Genomic DNA, 18,427 nt, shown 5'->3' with positions numbered 1-18,427 from the left:
GGACTCAGGCATGCATTTTAATCTGAGTTACTTCTCACCTGTCTACTCCCCTCCATTTCCTCTTCTGCTGTGTAGTTGACATTCATGTCCTTTCTCACCTGGACTCCTGCAGTTGTTTCCTAATTGGTTTCCTCACCTCTATTTTCTCCCCATCTTGTTTACCTGTCACATTGCCACATCTTTAATTGTACATGCAAATCTTCTCACAAACTTACCTGCTCACCATGCCTAGTGACTTTTCATCATCTGCAAAGTAAACTGCAGACTCTTTTACTTGGCTTTCACAGCCCTTCACAGTCTAGGCCTTGCGTCTTTTTATAGCCTCACCTCCCCACAAGCATCTCGCCTTAGTGACGCCAGTGTTCTCATCATTTCCTGAAAATGTCATACTTCCTGTTGCCTCCATGCTGTTGCATACCCCTTTGCTGGAATGCCCTTTTCTACATTTGGAGATTGCCTAATGTTATTATAACCTCTCAGTGACCCTCTCATGATTCCTTTACACAGTTAGTCTCTGTGTTCTATTATTTTATGTGTCATAGTTTGTTGTAATTAATTTTTATGTGTTTCTCATCTGACTGTATTATGAGTTCTTCACAGGTGGGTCTGAGCTTTATTCAAAATGAACCATAAGTGTTTATTAACTTAGTTGTGAAAAGGAGAACTATTCTCTGTTTTGTCCTCCAGTATATCAACAATTCTGTAAATCTAATTAGAAAATGAAAAACACACTCAGAAAACTAGACTGATTCATTCAGTTTGGAATGCTTGTTCTATTGGTTTTTCATTAAAAGGTGTTACAGTTATATCTCCATCATGACGGTGACAGCATTGATACTGTGAGTCACTGAAGAGATTTGGTGGTTGAGAGAATAATTTTTCCTGATTGTCAGTTTCAAGTTGTTTTGCTCCACAAGGCAAGGGAGGGCATATCCACTTAAAAGATTTTAATCCTGACTAGTGGAAACGGCAGTGATACCTTCTTCATAATTAAAACGTTACTCTGAAATAACCCTCAAATTAAAGTGGATTCCTTGCTATTAAAAAGATCTCTTCTTGGTGGTCCTCAGGGTGCTAATCATCTTTATACATCTGCCACTTTCATCCACCACTTTAGGAACCACCATAGGTCAAGCTTACCCTTTTAGTTTTGGGATAGCTCACTACCCTACCTCATCAGACCTTATGAGCTCATGTCACTCATAGATGAAAAAAACAGAGGCAGAAGGTGAGTGCTTGTACAAAACATATATGGGAAACCAAGGTCAGCAACCTTCTGGTTTCAGTTGTAGGCAAATCCTCTGAAATACACTGCTGGCAGAAGTAACCATTTTTATCTGTTCTCCACTGTAGGTAAGTACTCTGAGTAGAAGGAAGGAAAATGGAAAATGAAGGTCCCTTCACGCTGTCTTCCCTGAAGTACACGTGCTGCACCTGGATTTTTTTTTCACCTTTTCCCTGTGATTTGATACTCCTGTAGACAGAGAGTTCTTCTGTGCACTCGTGTGCCACGTCTCTCCCTTTCAGAGAGTCTGTCATGACTCTTCCTTGCTTTTCTGTGGGAAGGTGGGGTCAAAGATTTGGATGTTTACCTAGACGACCAATTGGAGTATTAACACATTCAGGGGATTCTCAGATCTTCAGTTTTGAAAAAACTCGAACTCATGAAAATAGAAAGCCACGAGAATACCGAATTTACTAGTAGCATAGGAGTATTTTTTTCCCTCTCTCTCTCTACCTCAGATAATCTGTTTTGATTCCTTGAGATCGAATACTGTCTTCCTGATTCTTTCTAGCGCTTTCCTACCTGAGAGAGTCCACAAGAATTGCCTTTCTAGATCTTTATTCTTATGACAGCTTTTAGTTTTTTTTCCATGCTTAAGAAGCCGGAGATTCTTCATCTTCTTCAAACACATCCAGCACTATTTTTGTCAAGACCACAATTAACAAAATGTTTCCTGGAATACGTGTGCGTGTGTGTTGTGTTTAAGGGAAGCAGAAGTCATATTGACTTGTTTTTATCATCTAAGAGGTCTGTTTAGTGCCAGTGTATTGTGGAAAATATCGGTACACTTTATTTTCATTCGAAAGACATGATTTGAGAGCCTACTCTAGGGATCGGAGCCCTGCTCGTGTGATAGGTGACAATAAAAGAAAACAGCAAACTTGGGGTATGTGTTTGCATGTGTAGGGGTGTGTATGTGAGGGAAAGGGAGCGGGTCGGGGTTTGGGTACCTGAGTGGAGCATTAAGGATGACTTTATGGCAGTGGTGACTTATGAGTAGAGTTGTCAAGACAGTGGAGCCCACTGGGTGAACAGCAAGGAAGACGGCCTTCCAAACAGAGGAAGTATCTTAGGCAGAAAGAGGTGTGAGACACTAGGTGGATCCACACCCTTCTGTGCTGCAGGGGTTCTTGTAGCGTCCTGTGATTCACCTACAGTCACTCCTGTGCCCCTCTGAGTCTTTGTGTCTCAGCTAAGGGCCCTGGAGAGTGCTCCTGTCCGATGAACCTGGGGAGGCTCTGATATGGGCTCCTGTACAGTTCAGAGAGCTTAGGGATTCTCCACGCAATGGCCTCCTTACGTCACCTGTTGGGTGGGAGATATGGGGTGGGATGGGGCTGACACCCATTTCTGTGGGCAGTGCTTACTTTTGTTACCTTTCCTGTAGGTAAACTGTGCCAGTGGACTGATGCCTGCCTGTCCCACCCCTGTGCAAATGGAAGTACCTGTACCACTGTGGCCAACCAGTTCTCCTGCACATGCCTCGCAGGCTTCACAGGGCAGAAATGTGAGGCTGATGTCAATGAGTGTGACATTCCAGGACAGTGCCAGCACGGCGGCACCTGCCTCAACCTCCCAGGCTCCTATCAGTGCCAGTGCCCCCAGGGCTTCACAGGCCAGCACTGCGACAGCCCCTACGTGCCCTGTGCACCCTCCCCCTGTGTCAACGGAGGGACCTGCCGGCAGGCTGGTGACTTTACCTTTGAGTGCAGCTGCCTTCCAGGTAAGGAGTCCCCCTAGTGTCCTGGCTTGGGGGATGCACCTCCAGCGGGAAGGAAGGGGATGGGGTGTGGTTCAGTGTTCCTTGAGGAAGTGTCCTTCCCCGCGGGGAAAAGGGGAAGTGAGAATGTTGTGTGGGGTGGTTTGCTGGTGAGAGAGGAGTTTTATGGGCCCAGTGTGGTCCATAAACTGAGCAGGGGGTAATTTAACATGTCAGAGTTTATGATGATGAGTGACTTGGAAATTGTTTATTGTCCTTTTTGGAGGAACAGTGAGAAATAAGAGAAACAGAGCTCTGGGAAAGGATTGATAAGCCTATAGAATGGAAAGGAACATAAGGAGAATTAGACATTGAAAAATTTATATGTGTGATTAATAAAATGCTTCAAACTGAATTGATAGTAATAATAAATGATCAACTTTCTTATATGCTTTTACCTCTGATGGAATAATGGATTATTTTACTAGTTACCTGATTGCACCCCCCTACTCTTTTATAGTTTTCCTTGAAATTCTGGTCTTCAGAACCCTCTCTAACTTTGGGGTAACCCTACCCAGACTTGAAGCTGAAGACTTTTGCAACTGGCGTGGTGGTAGTGCTCTGTTAACGAGTGAGCACTTTTTGATGAGTGCTGATAGATTATGTATGGCACAATGACACATAACCCAAGATAGAAGCAAAAGAGGAGTAATATGTGGGAACTTGGGGCCCGTTGTTCCATAGGATGGAAAAAGGAGCAAGGCTGGCCAGTTCACTAAACTCCTTATAAAACTGATGAGGAGGCCGAAAACTGAGAATTTTGATTGAGAACAGAGCATAAGTGGCTGGAGCAGATGAATTACTAAGCAACAAAGATTCTGTTTTTATACAAATATCCTTAGTGCAAAAACAAAAGAATGAAAAACCGTAGGGGGGAATAACGTGCTGAGTAAGCAGAATTGCCTCAAAAAGCTGTTCTAGCCACTCTCTTGGAGTAGGAATCTTAGATTCTGGTGTTGTGGATATGGGTCACATGTAATGGGATCGTGTGTTTTCTCTTGTGGGGATTAAAGGTCATGCGTTGGTCTTCAGGATAAAAGCAAATGGTAATTTATTCATTTCATTCAGTTAAAATTTTTTGGCTGCCAGCTATGTTCTAGGCACCATCCTGTGTACTTGGAATACACAATACAAGACACTGCCACCTAATAGAAAAAGATACCACTTAACCATAAGCCACAAAAACAAGCTGTTTAATTGCCTTGCTTTCAGTTTCTCTTTCAGTGAAGAGTAGATACTGCTGTCATTTTAGACACGAAATATTTATTTACCTAATATTACTGTCATCGACATTATCTTGTAGAAGGAATAACTAAAAGGTATCTTTCTTCACTCCTGCTTTTGTTTGCATTTTAAGGGTTAAAAGAAGGAAACAGAAATGTAAACAATTTAATTTTGTGAATATTCTAATAGTCTGGTATTCTAATAGCCTAAGTGGCTAGTAATTGAGGTTAGTGCAATTTATTGCTGACCACTAAACGTGTCTTTTAGTTTCAAGAAAATTAGTTTTAATAGTTGCCTAGGACAGGAGGTTGATTTGGCAGCAAAGTACTAACGGGAAGTTAGAGAAGTCAATAAAGGAAGTTTTTAGCTGGGAGAGAGTGATTATTCACTCCCATAGCCTCTGCATTGTTATCCATTAGCCACGATAAGAACCTTAGGGAATTCTGAGAGTGTGTCCAGGAAAGGATCTGTCAAACCAGAATAGTATCTCCTCCTTGAGAAAGGAAATAACCAGGGATTCCACAGCTAGAGGCTGCCAGGGCTGGTGGGATGGAGTAAGAACGTCTTGGCTGTCTCTTATACTCCACTTACAGTTTCAAGCAAGACTTTTTTTTTTTTAATATACTGATGAAGTGTGTGTATGTGTGTGTGTTTGGGATTGGGATGGGGGTGCAAGGCTGGGGGCAGAAGATTTGGCAAAGAGCAAACTAACATTTATTTGATGCCTTTTATAAGTCAGGCACTGTGCCAGGTACTTCTGCAGCCATTAGCTCTAGTACACAAAATCCTTGGGGATAGGTATTATTGTTCAAGTTTTCCCAGGTGAAACAACTCAAGTTTTGAGATGTGAGGCAATGTACCCAAAGTTGTACAGATGACATGTGGTTAGGCCGAGTCCTGAAATCCAGGCAGGTTGTTTCCAAATGTTAACTGCTTGTCTGCTCCTGAAGGTGGCTTTGAAATGTCTTAAGACTTTTTGTTAAATGTTTAGGGATGTATGGGTTAAAAAAAGTAGGTTCATGTTAAAATAAAAAGGAGATACTTCTAATTATAATCGATAGTATTTGTTATATACCAGCCTGTGTATGGGCTTCCCAGGTAGCACAGTAGTACAGAAAGAAGACACAAGAGATGTGGGTTTGATCCCCTGGAGTAGGAAATGGCAACCTGCTCCAGCATTCTTGCCTGGAAAATTCCATGGACAGGGGAGCCTAGTGAGCTACAGTCTATGAGGTTGCAAAGAGTCGGATATGGCTGAGGGACTGAGCACATGCCTACAGGCTGCATATGGCATTATGCAGATATCTAAAAATAGTCAAGTAGGCTAGTTGCTGCCTTTCAGGGTCTCATGATCTGAAACAGATGATGTCAGCTTGGACAATATATAGAAGGAAATTAAAAAAATTAAAAACAATAGATGATGCAATAACACTGTGAATAAATATATATTTATACAATGTGTAAGATTTTATGCTCATTGTTTTTATGTCCCAGGTGGAGTTTGCAAAGTATTAACTTTATTTCCACATAGGGAAATAATGTCTGGAGATTATTTTCTTTTACAGAGTCCTTTTTATAATGAAATACTACTCTCCTGTCCCTCCTGCATTGCCCCCAACACTAGTCAAGAGACTAAAATGTTACTTAAAATAGCAATCACTATCTCAATGTAAACAGCACCCTTATTTGAAGAGAATCGTTATTTCCATTCTAAAGATGGGGAAACCAAGCCAGTGACAGGTAAAGTCACTTTTGTCCAGATTCTGCAATTCTCAGATGGGTGCTTCCCACCACATTTCAAATCTTGGCAGTTTTAACTGAGGCCTGCCCTAATCACCCTATTTCAGATTGTAACCTTTCCCTTCCGCCTTCATCTCTGGCCTTGGTGTACCTTTTCTTTTCTTTTTTGGTAATGCTTGCCATCTTACTGTGTAATTTTCACTATATAATTTACCTCATTATGTCTATTGTTTATTGTCTGTCTTTCCAAATTCTTCTGCCTCTTCTCCTCTCCAGAGTAAAAGCTAGGATCTCTGTTTTCGTTTGGTGATGTATCCCAAGCACCTGGAAACCGTGGCAGGTATATAATAGACACACGCCTTCTGACTTTACAGGCCGAGTTTAGTATAGTACGGTAGTACTGAGAGCATAACTTTGGTCTTATTTTCTTCCTGGTAACTGCTAGACTTAGTCTAGCTTCTCCTTCTGTACTGGTTTACACTAGTACTGAGTAAAAAGAATTGGAATTCTTTTCAACTCTAAAACTCAGTGAGCCCCACATAAGTTAGTGATTATATTTGAATGGTTATGATATAGTTCTTTTCCTGCAAAGGGCACTATAGTTACTGAGATGATTTTAGTATTATTTTAAGATTGATGGGGGAATTAAAACTTTAAATATGACTCATCCTGAGTAATAAAGAAAGAAATGTTTCTCAATAGAGGGAAGGAAAAAGGAATATATTCAAGAGGGAGCTGATAGAATGAAACCAAGGAACTGTATTTCATCTTTTCCTTGGTTCAGCAACTGTTAATAACCTAGATCCTTCCATTAGGTAAAGCTTTTAAACTGTAAGGAGGAGTACTCAGCTAGAATAATTTTAGCTAAAGAACAAAATAGAAGATACATACTTGAATCACTGACTCCCAATATTTTGGGGTTTATGAGTTAAGCTGGTTGTATGCCTGTGGATATATTAAGAAGTAGCAGTGTGCTGTTTGCATCTCTTGGCTTTGCCTGCGAGTTCACAGTTGGACTGGACAATCCCTGATGGGCTTTCCCTTTTTGTTTCTCTCCTATACCTCCTTATTCCTTTATGATTTTTAAACTTCATAAAAAGCTGCCCAATCTGTTCTCTCCAAACAAAGAAGGTTTATCTTTTGTAAATCACCCCTATACTTTACAGGCTTGATTATATGTAATATCCCTATATCATTAAAATAAAGCTTAGCCACATTCTGTGGCTTTTGTGTCTGCTCTGCAATTGCTGAGCTTAAAAACTCTTAGAAATAATTCCCTCTTGCATTCTCATATGCACAAGGCATGTGACGTTCTCTGGGGTATTATACTAATCATATTCTGGCAGATTTCTCTGGAGCAGATGCAGAAATTATACCGTTTTGCAGGGCGCATTCTTTTAGCCCCTTTAGTTTGGGCCCTGAGTCCGGTTTTTCTTGATGTTCCTTGAAGTTTTTCATATCCTCCCATGCCTGACAGTTTTGCCCCTGCTATCTCCTAAGCCTTCTATCACCTACCTCCCCCTCCCACCCTGCCTTTTTGTATAGAATTTATTCCTTGTGAGGTGCCAAAGGCATCTATTTCACTGAAATGCCTTCTGTATTCCCCACCCCTGGGGGGATTAGAGACTCTCTTAAGATCTTTCACAACCTATGTACCTCTAGCACAACACTTATTAAACTGCCTGTTCATCCTTTCTAGTAGACATTCTCATCTTAACTACCCGCCCCCAGTATCCAACCTCGTGCCTGGCACAAATTGAGACTCAGTGAATATTTGACAAATGAATGAATTGAATGTGATAGAGAAGAGCATTCCTATATTCTGTAATTAAAAAAAAAAAGTTTAGAAGTGATTTCTTTTGAATCCCTTTACTCATTTCTCTGACTTCTTAGGAGGTAAAGTTAGAAAGGAAAGTAGAGCTCATTTGGGAGATACAGAGGGAGGTGGCTAGGAACAGCAGCCTGGGTGGGTGATGGGGCTAAAATTCATGGGCCACCCATGGGGTCAGTGAGCTCACTGGGGCCCATTCAGAGGATGGATGAAGTGTGCCAAGGAAACCAGTGGGATGGAATTGGAACCAATTTGCTCTTTTAACAGGCTTCTTTGCAGAGGGCAGGGAGAGAAGGTAGCCTGTAGCTGTTTACCTTTGGTGCCTTTGTCCAGTTCCAGGTATCACTGGGTTTTCTTCACTCTCTTATCCCTGTGCACGGAAGCTCTTCCTAAGGACCTTCAGCCTGGCCTGGAAGAATCCCAGTTGTGTCATCTCAGCTTTGAGCCTCTCCTCTTTGAGCCTCTGCACCAAGTCTTTCCACCGTCACACCTCCTAGGGACTAAAAATGAAAAGATATGGAAGCACTCTTGAGAGATGCTGCTATCTGTGTGGGATGACAAGTTCAAAAGACACTTTTCTGCTCCCCACCCTCCCTGTCATTGTTTATCAGTTACGTGGCCCATGGTTTTATAACAGCACAGTCTTAAAAATGTTCCTTCTGAGTTTAATTTCTTTCTTTTTGGCCTTTTAAGGATGTGAGTTGGCTTCGAGCAGCAAACTCCTTTTAGTACAGTCATGTGAGCCTTTCCATAAGTCGGCTACACCCATCCCACCCACAGGTCTGGAGACTTGTCTGCTTCCCTTTCCCTTAAAACCTTCGAACATTTTAAAGAAGTGATTGCACTGTAACTTACTCATTTAAGCCACATCCATCCTCTGCACCCCCTTACCCCTATGTTGGGTGGACTTTTTATAAGAATTTGCTAGTTATTTCCAAAAAGAGCCCCGTATCTCTATTTTTAAAGCATAAATCCTGTATTAATTTTCAAGGAGAACTGATCTGGCTAGAGTTTTTTCAGATATGGGAACTTTTGACCCAAGGTCAGTTTTGCAGATTTTTGGAAGAGAACTCTGGGGTCCCAGAGACCATACTGACCAGATCTAGGTAAAGTTTCTGGTTTAGGACTGACTCCTGCCTCCTAGCCATGTATAGTAAGTCAGCTATGTGGCCCTTCTTCATCTGTAACATAAAAGGATTAGAGTAGATAATCTCTAAGAGATGCTTTGATCCCATTGATATATAATAGTATTAGCTAATATGTATAAAACACAGTGCATCAGGCATTGTTTTAAGTGCCTTTCCTTCTAATATAACAGTTTTATTGAGATATAATTTTCATACCATTGAATTTTATTTTAAAGCACACTATTCAGTGGTTTTGAGTATATTTACAGATATGTGTAACCATTACCACATAAATTTTAGCTCATTTTTATATGACTTCGAAAGAAACTTTGTTCCTGTTAGCAGTCACTCCCTAACCTGTCCCCCACCACCCCACCCCGCACCAACTCCCTCTCAGCACTAGGCAATTACTCATCTACTCTCTCTATAGAGCTGTCTATTCTGGACATTTCATATAAATGGGAACACATAGTATGCTTCTTGTTTATGCATTATATTCCATTATATGGATTTACCACTTTGTATTTATCCATTCATCATGAAATAGACATTTGGGCTGCTTCTGCTTTTTTTTGACAATTAAGAATAATGTTGCTCTGAACATTCTTGTACAAGTTTTTGAATGGGCATACATTTCCATTTCTTTTTGGTTTTACTTATGAGAGGAATTGCTGGGTCGTATGGTAACCCTATTTAATCTTTTCAGGACTGCCAGACTATATCCCATAGTGGCTGCACTATTTTATTAATACATTCCAACCAGCAGTGTATATGCTATGCCATGCTAAGTCACTTCAGTCGTGTCCAACTCTGTGCGACTCCATAGATGGCAGCCCACCAGGCTTCCCCATCCCTGGGATTCTCCGGGCAAGAACACTGGAGTTGCCATTTCCTTCTCCAATGCATGAAAGTGAAAAATGAAAGTGAAGTCGCTTAGTCGTGTCCGATTCTTAGCGACCCCATGGACTGCAGCCTACTAGGCTCCTCCATCCATGGGATTTTCCAGGCAAGAATACTGGAGTGGGGTGCCATTGCCTTCTCCGAGCAGTGTATAAGGATTCCCAATTTCTCTATTACCTCACCAGCACTTGTTACTATCTGTCTTTAAAATTATAGCCATTCTAGTGGGTGTGAAGTGATAGCTTATTGTGGTCATGATTTGCATTTTCCTGATTGCTGATGCTGAGCATCTTTTCATGTGCTTATTGGCCTTTTGTATATCTTCCTTGGAGAAATGTCTATTTAGCTCCTTTACCCATTTTATAACTGGATTATTTGTATTATTATATTATGGATATTGTATTTTAATTTTGTTGTAAGAATTCTTTGTATCTCCTAGATATATGATTTGTAAATATTTTCTCCCTTTCTGTGGACTGTCTTTACTTTCTTGTCATTCTTTGAAACCCAGGTGGTTTCAGTTTTGATTAATTCCAAACTGTCAGTTTTTTCTTTTGTGACTTGTGCCTTTGGTCATGTGTAAGATATCTCTATCTAGCCCAAGTCTCATTTCCTCCTATGTTTTATCCTAAGAATCTTATCATTTTAACTCATACATTTTTTAGTTCATTTTTGTTTATGGGATGAGGAAGGAATCCAACTTTATTTATTCTTTTGCATCTAGATATTCAGTTGTTCCAGCACAATTTATTAAATTGTTTTTTTTTTTTTTCTGTCTAACTCATTTAATCATTAAAACAACCTTTCAGGTAGGTCCTGTTAATTAGTCCAGAGAGGAAAGAAAGTTTAACTATTAAGCATATATAATATCTTGCCCATGTTCACTCAGCTACTGCATGGAAAGTGTGAGAATTGAATCTAGGCAGTTTAACCCAGAGGCCATACTTCAACCGTGAATTAACTCTTTCACCTATTTGCCTTTCTGCCTAAATAACTACATAGTGACAGGTAAGAACTATCTCAAAAATAGTGATGAAAAGAAAACATTTTATTTCTTATATGTTATGGTTATGTTGAAATGTTTCTGCTTTCTTAATTTGTCTGTGGTTGGTGAATTCTTTTCATTGTAACACTGGCTAATATAAATTCAAATAGTTTGGCTACAAAGGTTTCATCACCTCCTTGACACCTTAGCCAAACATATTTAGCCTTGGTCACCAGGGAGATCGAGTTGGGATGGCTGGTATCAATTCTAGGACACCACCAAACCACATGGGTTTCTAACAGTGGTGGGCCAGGACCCATTTCTCTCCCACATTCTGAAAGTATCCAACTTTTCCAGAGAATGTTTCCATTTGAGAGCACTAGACCAGAAACAGGGACTTCAGTTGTTGTTCAGGGACGGTACTTTGCGGATCTATAGATTTGCTCTCACTTCATCATAATTTTGGGTGGACTTAAGCGGTTCAGCATTTACTGACTCAGTCCATTTGAAGGACTGTCATATGATTAAACAGATATGAGTGCATGCTAAGTCACTTCATTCATGTCCAACTCTTTGTGACCCTGTTGACTGTAACCTGCAGGCTTCTCTGTCCATGGGACTTTCCGGGCAGGAGTACTGGAGTGGGTTGCCATTTCCTTCTCCAGGTGATCTTTCCAACCCAGGAATCAAACCCTCATCTCTTATGTCTCCTGCACTGGCAGCCGGGTACTTTACCACTAACACCACCTGGGAAGCCCAGAAGATATTTGAGTAATATGATTAATTTTTTAAAAATCTGAGTCTATAAATTTTTTCATAGTCTTTCTCAAGCTTACTTAATGACTCATCTGCTTGCATGGACTTCTTAGCAAATACCCAGAGAAATAGAATTCTCTTCAGTCAAGCGTCCAATTATCTCCATCTTCTACAAAGTGATTTACTTTGGTCTCTGGGTAATTTTTTTGGTTACTTGGTTCATACTCATGTGCATGACTGCAACTGTATTCAGAGAAACCAGCTGTGTTCCAGTGTAGCAGAGCAGATGTAGACCACCACAGCAGCTTCTGCTAAGGAATGAAGAAAGCAAGGCATGATTGATGTCTGCCCACTCACCAGACTGCAGTGTCCTGAAAGCAGGAACTCCGTCTTTTACTTGACTATACCAGTGCCAATATAAGACCCGATATATGTTTTGAGTAAAAGAGAGAAACTTAAGGGACATTCTGAAGAGGCGAAATACTTAGTCATATGTATTTCAAATAAGGGAATGTTCAGTAAACTTCCTCTCTTAAAGCTGATAGTCTTCCATTTTAATAGTTAAGAGATTTGGTAGCAAGGAAAGAGAAATAAAAAAGCCCAATGTATAAATTATATAGGACTTCCCTGGTGGCTCAGATGGTAAAGCATCTGCCTACAGTGCAGGAGACCCAGGTTCAATCGCTGGGTCGGGAAGATCTCTTGGAGAAGGATATGGCAACCCACTCCAGTATTCTTGCCTGGAAAATCCCATGGACAGAGAGGCTACAGTCCATGGGTCACAAAGAGTTGGACATGACTAAATGACTTCACTCACTCATAAATTATATAGGGGAACATGCTATGTGCAATTAGGGTGAAGTTTGATGTGCTAGTTTCATTTTTCATAAACGGGAAAAATCAAGAGGAAGGAAGCAGTGCTATAAGTGTGAAAAGGAGGATGAACACTAAGAGTTGGCAAGTGTGGTTAGTAATAATGACACCCCATCTTCAGATGGCTTTTTATATTTATATTGTGTTGTCCTTACGATGTGGCACTTATAACAACCTCGAAAGACAGGCTGGGCAGGTGCAGCCAGACTTATTTTACAGATGAGGAAGCTACTTTGGAGCTTGTAATTACCAAGTATTAAATGGCTTATAAGCAGTGAGGTTAGAACTTGACCCTTATCTTCAGATTTTCAGTTCAGTATTTTTTTATGTCTCCCTATTCTCCCCCGTGATTTTCCCAAGAAAAAAAAACAAAAAGGAATTTAAATTTAATTAGGTAATCTTTTATTTGTTCTTCTCATTAATCTAGCATGGAGCTGGGGAAAATCTAATACCCTTTTTTTTAGAACCAGCTGTCCTGAGTAGACATTTATCTTCACTGGGATTTTATTTCATGAAAACACTTTGAAATACTTGTGAGGTAACTATGAAGGCATGTCATTGGCATAATGTTTCGTTTTAACTGTCTATGCCTGAGGCAAGAAAAGACAGAAGATTGAGGGATTTTTATATGGTGAGTCTTGGGTTGACCATCTGCTGTCAGTGGAACTGTAATAATGAAGTCAGTCTGTTCTGATGACCATGTCCTGTTGGAGAAGAACAGATCACATCATCTCTATGAGAATTTATCATTTCTTTTAATCCTTCTCTTACTAGGTTTTGAAGGAGTCACCTGTGAGCGGAATATAGATGACTGTCCTAACCACAAGTGTCAGAATGGAGGGGTTTGTGTGGATGGGGTCAATACCTACAACTGCCGCTGTCCCCCTCAGTGGACAGGTATGTATGGTGTGACAAACCATTCAGAATGGGGCATGGGTCAGTAAGCAGAGGCAGGTTGTTATTGAAGTGGGCCCCTTTTACAACAGTGTCTGTGCTACGTCATTGGGTATAGTGCTAACCGAATATGTCCCCCTGTGTTCACTTAAAGAAATACTCTCACCGACATTTATTGGGCAGATGTTCTGAACTCAGTACCATGCTAAGTGCTGTAGGACAGCTGTTCCCAACCTTTCTGGCACCAGAGACTGGAAGATCTCTGGTGGAAGTTTTTTCCATGAACCAAAAGTGGGAGAAGGATGGTTTGGGGAAGATTCAAGTGTATTACGTTTATTGTGCACTTTATTTCTATTATTATTACATCAGCTCCACCTCACATCTTCAGATATTAGATCTTGGAGGTTGGGGACCGTACTGTAGAAAATAGGAGAAAGAGCATTCCTGAAAGACTCTGACGTTATTATCTGGCAAAGCAACACATTGCCTGGAACATAGTAGATGCTTATTAAATATCTGAGAGGAAAAGAACATAGTTAAATGCAAAAATATAAATATTCTTACCATATACAAACAAAAGGTTAACTGTGTGAGATAATAGATGTGTTAACTGATCTTATTTTGGTAATCATGTCATATTAAATATGTCTATCAAATCATCATGTATATACTGCTTAAACTTACATGTATGTTATATGTTAAATATAGCCCAATAAGGCTGGAAAAGGAAAAGAAACTACAACTTGTCAAGTTTCAGTGTAGTATCAATGAATATTCTAAATTATATGAAAAGATTATTAGAATACTCTTCCTTCTGCTCTTGTGTTATCAAGCTAAAAAAAACCCTGAAAATAAGTTGTACAGACGGGGAGAGTTCAGAGCTTATTGTCTGTACACAGAAATCTATCTCATCTTATTGTTATGACATAATTATGAAGGTTGGGCAGGTCCTGTTGAAGACATTATTTTTATGACACCTGTCTACATTTCTGTATTTTCCTTTTTTTGTATCCTTTTTTGCACATAGATTCTTCTGCCTCTGACATTAGAAGAGTAGATTTGCTTAAATTGACAACGATTTGGAAGTTTATAATGTTGTCTTCTTTTCTTATTTTTGAAATTGAGTCTGTATAGACATTTAGTTCCAATTTCTGTTTGTATGTATTTATCTAACTGAAAATGGAGACAAGTAAGAACTGATTAAGCAATTAAGAACTGGGCCTTTTGGAGAGAAGTTGTTCGATTTAATATGGAAACCCAAGAGCAAGCTAATGTTATTAGGAAGAAGCTATAGTACCAGCAAAGGATTGCGTCCAGCAAAGAAGTCCAGATCTTGTATTGCTGTTGTTACTACCTGATATTCTTCAGCATCTCCAAATTGCCTTCCCTCATCTAAAGCAGCTAATTATTTAGAGTACGCTTTAGAGCTGTAGCCTATGAATAGAAAAAGACTGAAAGGATTTAGAACTCCAGTAACATGATTTCCTGGAAGGGCTTTTCTGCTTTTAATCCCCAAACTGTCTGTTTAAAAAAATACTTTCCCACTGGGTTTCCCTAAAGTTGGACTTCCCCTAGAATTTCTTCTTGGTATCTTAATCCTAGGACTTCACTCCCAACGCTCTGGTCTTGCTGTCATATTCTCTCTTCTCTTCAGATTTTGCCATTTCTGTGGTGATTCCCACCCCCCCGCCCCCCATAGGCCATTTTTTTCCAACTTAAAAAGATTACTCTGTGATGATCTAATGGGAGGGAAATCCAAAAGAGAGGGGTTTGTTTTATATATATATATATATATATATATATATATATATATATATCTGATTCACTTTGCTGTAGGGCAGAAACTAATATACTATACTCTAATAAAAATCAATTAAAAATGAATAGAAAAGATTACTGTAAAGTTAATTATGTGACAAATAGTAACTGGAAATATTTAATTTTTCTCTTTTTAATGATCCTCCCAGAAGTATTAGGCAGGATGAATACATGTTAGGAACTTGACCTCACTCTAAGTCTCTCCCTTGCCCTGTGGGAGAGAGTTGCTCTGTGTGGTACCAAGGCTCCTGATGCCAATGAAGATTAAATGATAATTGTGATTTCATTGTTGATTTTTCTTTGATACCACAAATACCCTTTGAGTTCCTGCTTTGATATTAATTAGGAAAGCTCAATCTTGGGGAAAGGTTTCCCAGTGAAATTACATTTCACCAAAATTTCTTCCCCCAGGTTGTTTAATAGTACCTTTTTTCCCTATGAAAGTCCTTAAAAGATGGTTCTTGTTTCATGTATTTTTGTATTGTTTTTCTAGAGGGGATGGCAGAGATGATAAATATGTTTAGTGTGTCAGTATTTATTTCTTTTGACCTGCTGTCATATAAGGTACGCTTAGTCTTTGGTTTCCTACCAGTTTCCTTCCTCTTTTTACTGATGCCAGTCTTTGATTTCCAGTTGACAACCTTGTTTTTTTGTTTGTACCACATCCTATGTCTTTGCTTGCACCGTTTCCTTTTTAATACTCATTTATTTATTTGCTTTTGCCTGGGCTGGGCTTTGTCCGTACTGTTCCCTTTTTAATACTCAACTATGCATAAATGTTTATGGCAGCTTTATTTGTAATAGCCAAAACAAAGCAAAGTTTTTCACTGGTTAAATGATTCAACAACCAGCAGTATATCCATACCATGGAATACTACTTAGTGATGAAAAAGAACAAAGTATGAATACATGCAACGACCTGGATAAACTCCAGATAATTCTGCTGAATGAAAAAGTAATCCCAAAAGGTTGTATACCATATGATTCAACTTAACATTCTTGAAATGACAGAATTATAGGAATGGAGAACAGAGGAGTGGTTTCCAGGGGTTAAGGAGGAGTTTGGTGATGGGGGAGGGAATTGCGTTTGTGGCTCTACAAGGGCAATATGAGAGATCCTTTGGAGGATGTAAATGTTCTGTATCATGACTATATCAATGTCAGTATCTTGGTTGTGAAATTGTGCAGTAGCTTTGCAAGGTGTTACCACTGGAGGAAACTGGTAAAGGGCACAATAAAATTTCTCTGTATTATTTGTTATAAGCTGCATGTGAATCTACAAATACCTCAAAATAAAAATAAAAGTATAATTTGAAAAAACAACAAAACAAAACAAAAAAGTATCCATTCATGTACTCGCTTTTGCCTGGGCTGGGCCTCTGTTGCCGCATGGGCTTTCCTCTAGTTGCGGCGGGTGGGGTCTACTCTCTAGTTACAGTGCACAGACTTTTCACTGCAGTGGTTTCTCTTGTTATGGAGCACAGGCTCTAGGCTGTGTGGGCGCCATAGTTGCAACTCCCAGGCTCTGGAGCACTGACTCAATCGTTGTGGCACACGGGCTTAGTTGCTGTGTGGGCATGTGGGATCTTCCTGGACCAGGGATCGAACTGTGTCTCCTTCATTGGCAAACAGATTCTTTACCAGTGAGCCGCCAGTGAAGCCCCACACCACTTCTTATCTCTAGATTTCCTTCTCCACTCCTTTCCCTATAGTCCTCACCAGTTTTGCCTGCCAGGAGCAGATCAAATGGTTACCTTCTTCAGGAAGCCTCCCATGCCCTATCTCTAGGCTAAGCTAAGTGTTACCTCCTGGGCTGCCTTACTACCCCCTACATTTCTCTGTGACAATGCTCACTGCATTAATATTGGCATTATTCTAGGCTTGAGGTAATGGAATGGGGTCATTGAACTGTTGATGACAGCAGATACTAGAGCTCTTTACAGATCTTTGCTGTCAGTAGCATATAGCTGAGTTCCTCATTATCCCAGCCCCAGCATCATTCTGAGAAGAGTAGAAAAATTGGGGATTGTAGGGTTCCTATTTATATTGGTATTAGAGCTATAAATAAATTCACGTTAAGTATTTTCTGCTTTGTCAAAATTACAGAAATTAATGTGGCTAGGGGCTGAGAGTTAACTGATGCTTATTAGCACCTAAATAATGTGCTGATTACAATATTTTATTTTGTGTAATCTTTGCAGTAACTGTATGAAGGGTAGAGTTTTAGCTATTCTTTTTACAGATGATAATAGATATTCAGAAGGGTTAAACAGTTTACTCATGGCTTATAATGGTTGGATTAGGGTTTGAATCTAGGCTTGTTGAACTCCAAGTCTGTGCTCAAATCTGTGGTCTTTTTTTTTTTTTTTCAAGTACAGATTGACTGACTCTATGAGTTATCTTTAAAAATATTTTTATTAAGGGCTTTGAGTCTTTTTTAATGATTGAACATTTAATTTATAGTTTTATTATTCTAGGTAATATATTCTGATTTGTCCTTTCTGTGTGTGTGTGTATGTGTGTGTGTTCCTGGTTACTTAGAGATTGGAAGTTAATATTAAGTAAATGTTTTATATTCAATCTGGTGGTTTTTTCATTATATTTCAAAGGCTTATTGCAACTTTGTTCAGAATTCCTTTTACAATTTTCAGCTGCAGAGTTGAGGTATGAACTGTTTGTCTGGCTTTTGAAAAAATTGAGAAGGAAGGGTTGGAGCCAGCTAAGAGAGGAAATTTAGTTGCCAGCTATCTGAAAAAAAAAAAAAAAGGTTGGAATTGTGTAGTTAAAAAAACTTAGGTATCAGTTTGAAGTAAATGGATATTTGGGAATTGGCCACATTTTTAATGAGGAGAGCCTGATAGGTACCATGTTATTTTCATAAGTTCACCTACAAAGGCAGGTTTGATCTTTTGTAGCAAGTTCTAGACTTCAAGATGACCAGAAATTTTTTCCAAGTTGACTCATGGTTTGATTTGGAATAAATGAGTCATGTTGCCTTTCTTCAGAAGCTTTTATTTACTGTTCACAGAACTGCTATCTCTTAATTTCTTACTGAGGTATTGGGAAAATAAATGGTGCAGTTAAAAAGCTTTTTGAGCTTTTCATTTATTTAGCAGACAGTTATCACGTAAGACATTTCAGGTCCATGCTGTTTGATATGGTAGCCACTAGCCACATCTTGCCATTGAGTATCTGAAATATGACTGGTCCAGACTGAGAAGTACCTCAACTGTAA

The 18,427-nt window shown here is 39.6% G+C and overlaps 1 protein-coding gene across 3 annotated transcripts in view; it reads left to right on the top strand.

Annotated features, from left to right (window-relative positions):
• The window catches only part of NOTCH2 (notch receptor 2), a 216,215-nt gene that overhangs the window by 115,021 nt on the left and 82,767 nt on the right, over positions 1 to 18,427 (top strand). For all 3 annotated transcript variants that reach the window (XM_069602391.1, XM_069602372.1, XM_069602382.1), the window contains 2 exons: positions 2,673 to 3,008; positions 13,255 to 13,377. In XM_069602391.1, coding sequence (XP_069458492.1) covers positions 2,673 to 3,008; positions 13,255 to 13,377 — 459 coding nt within the window. The remainder of the gene's footprint in view (positions 1 to 2,672; positions 3,009 to 13,254; positions 13,378 to 18,427) is intronic.

This window comes from Ovis canadensis, chromosome 1 (genome assembly GCF_042477335.2).
Source record: "Ovis canadensis isolate MfBH-ARS-UI-01 breed Bighorn chromosome 1, ARS-UI_OviCan_v2, whole genome shotgun sequence".
NCBI lineage: Eukaryota > Metazoa > Chordata > Mammalia > Artiodactyla > Bovidae > Ovis > Ovis canadensis.
Note: the sequence above shows the minus strand (reverse complement) of the source record. Positions and strands in the feature narration are given on the sequence as shown.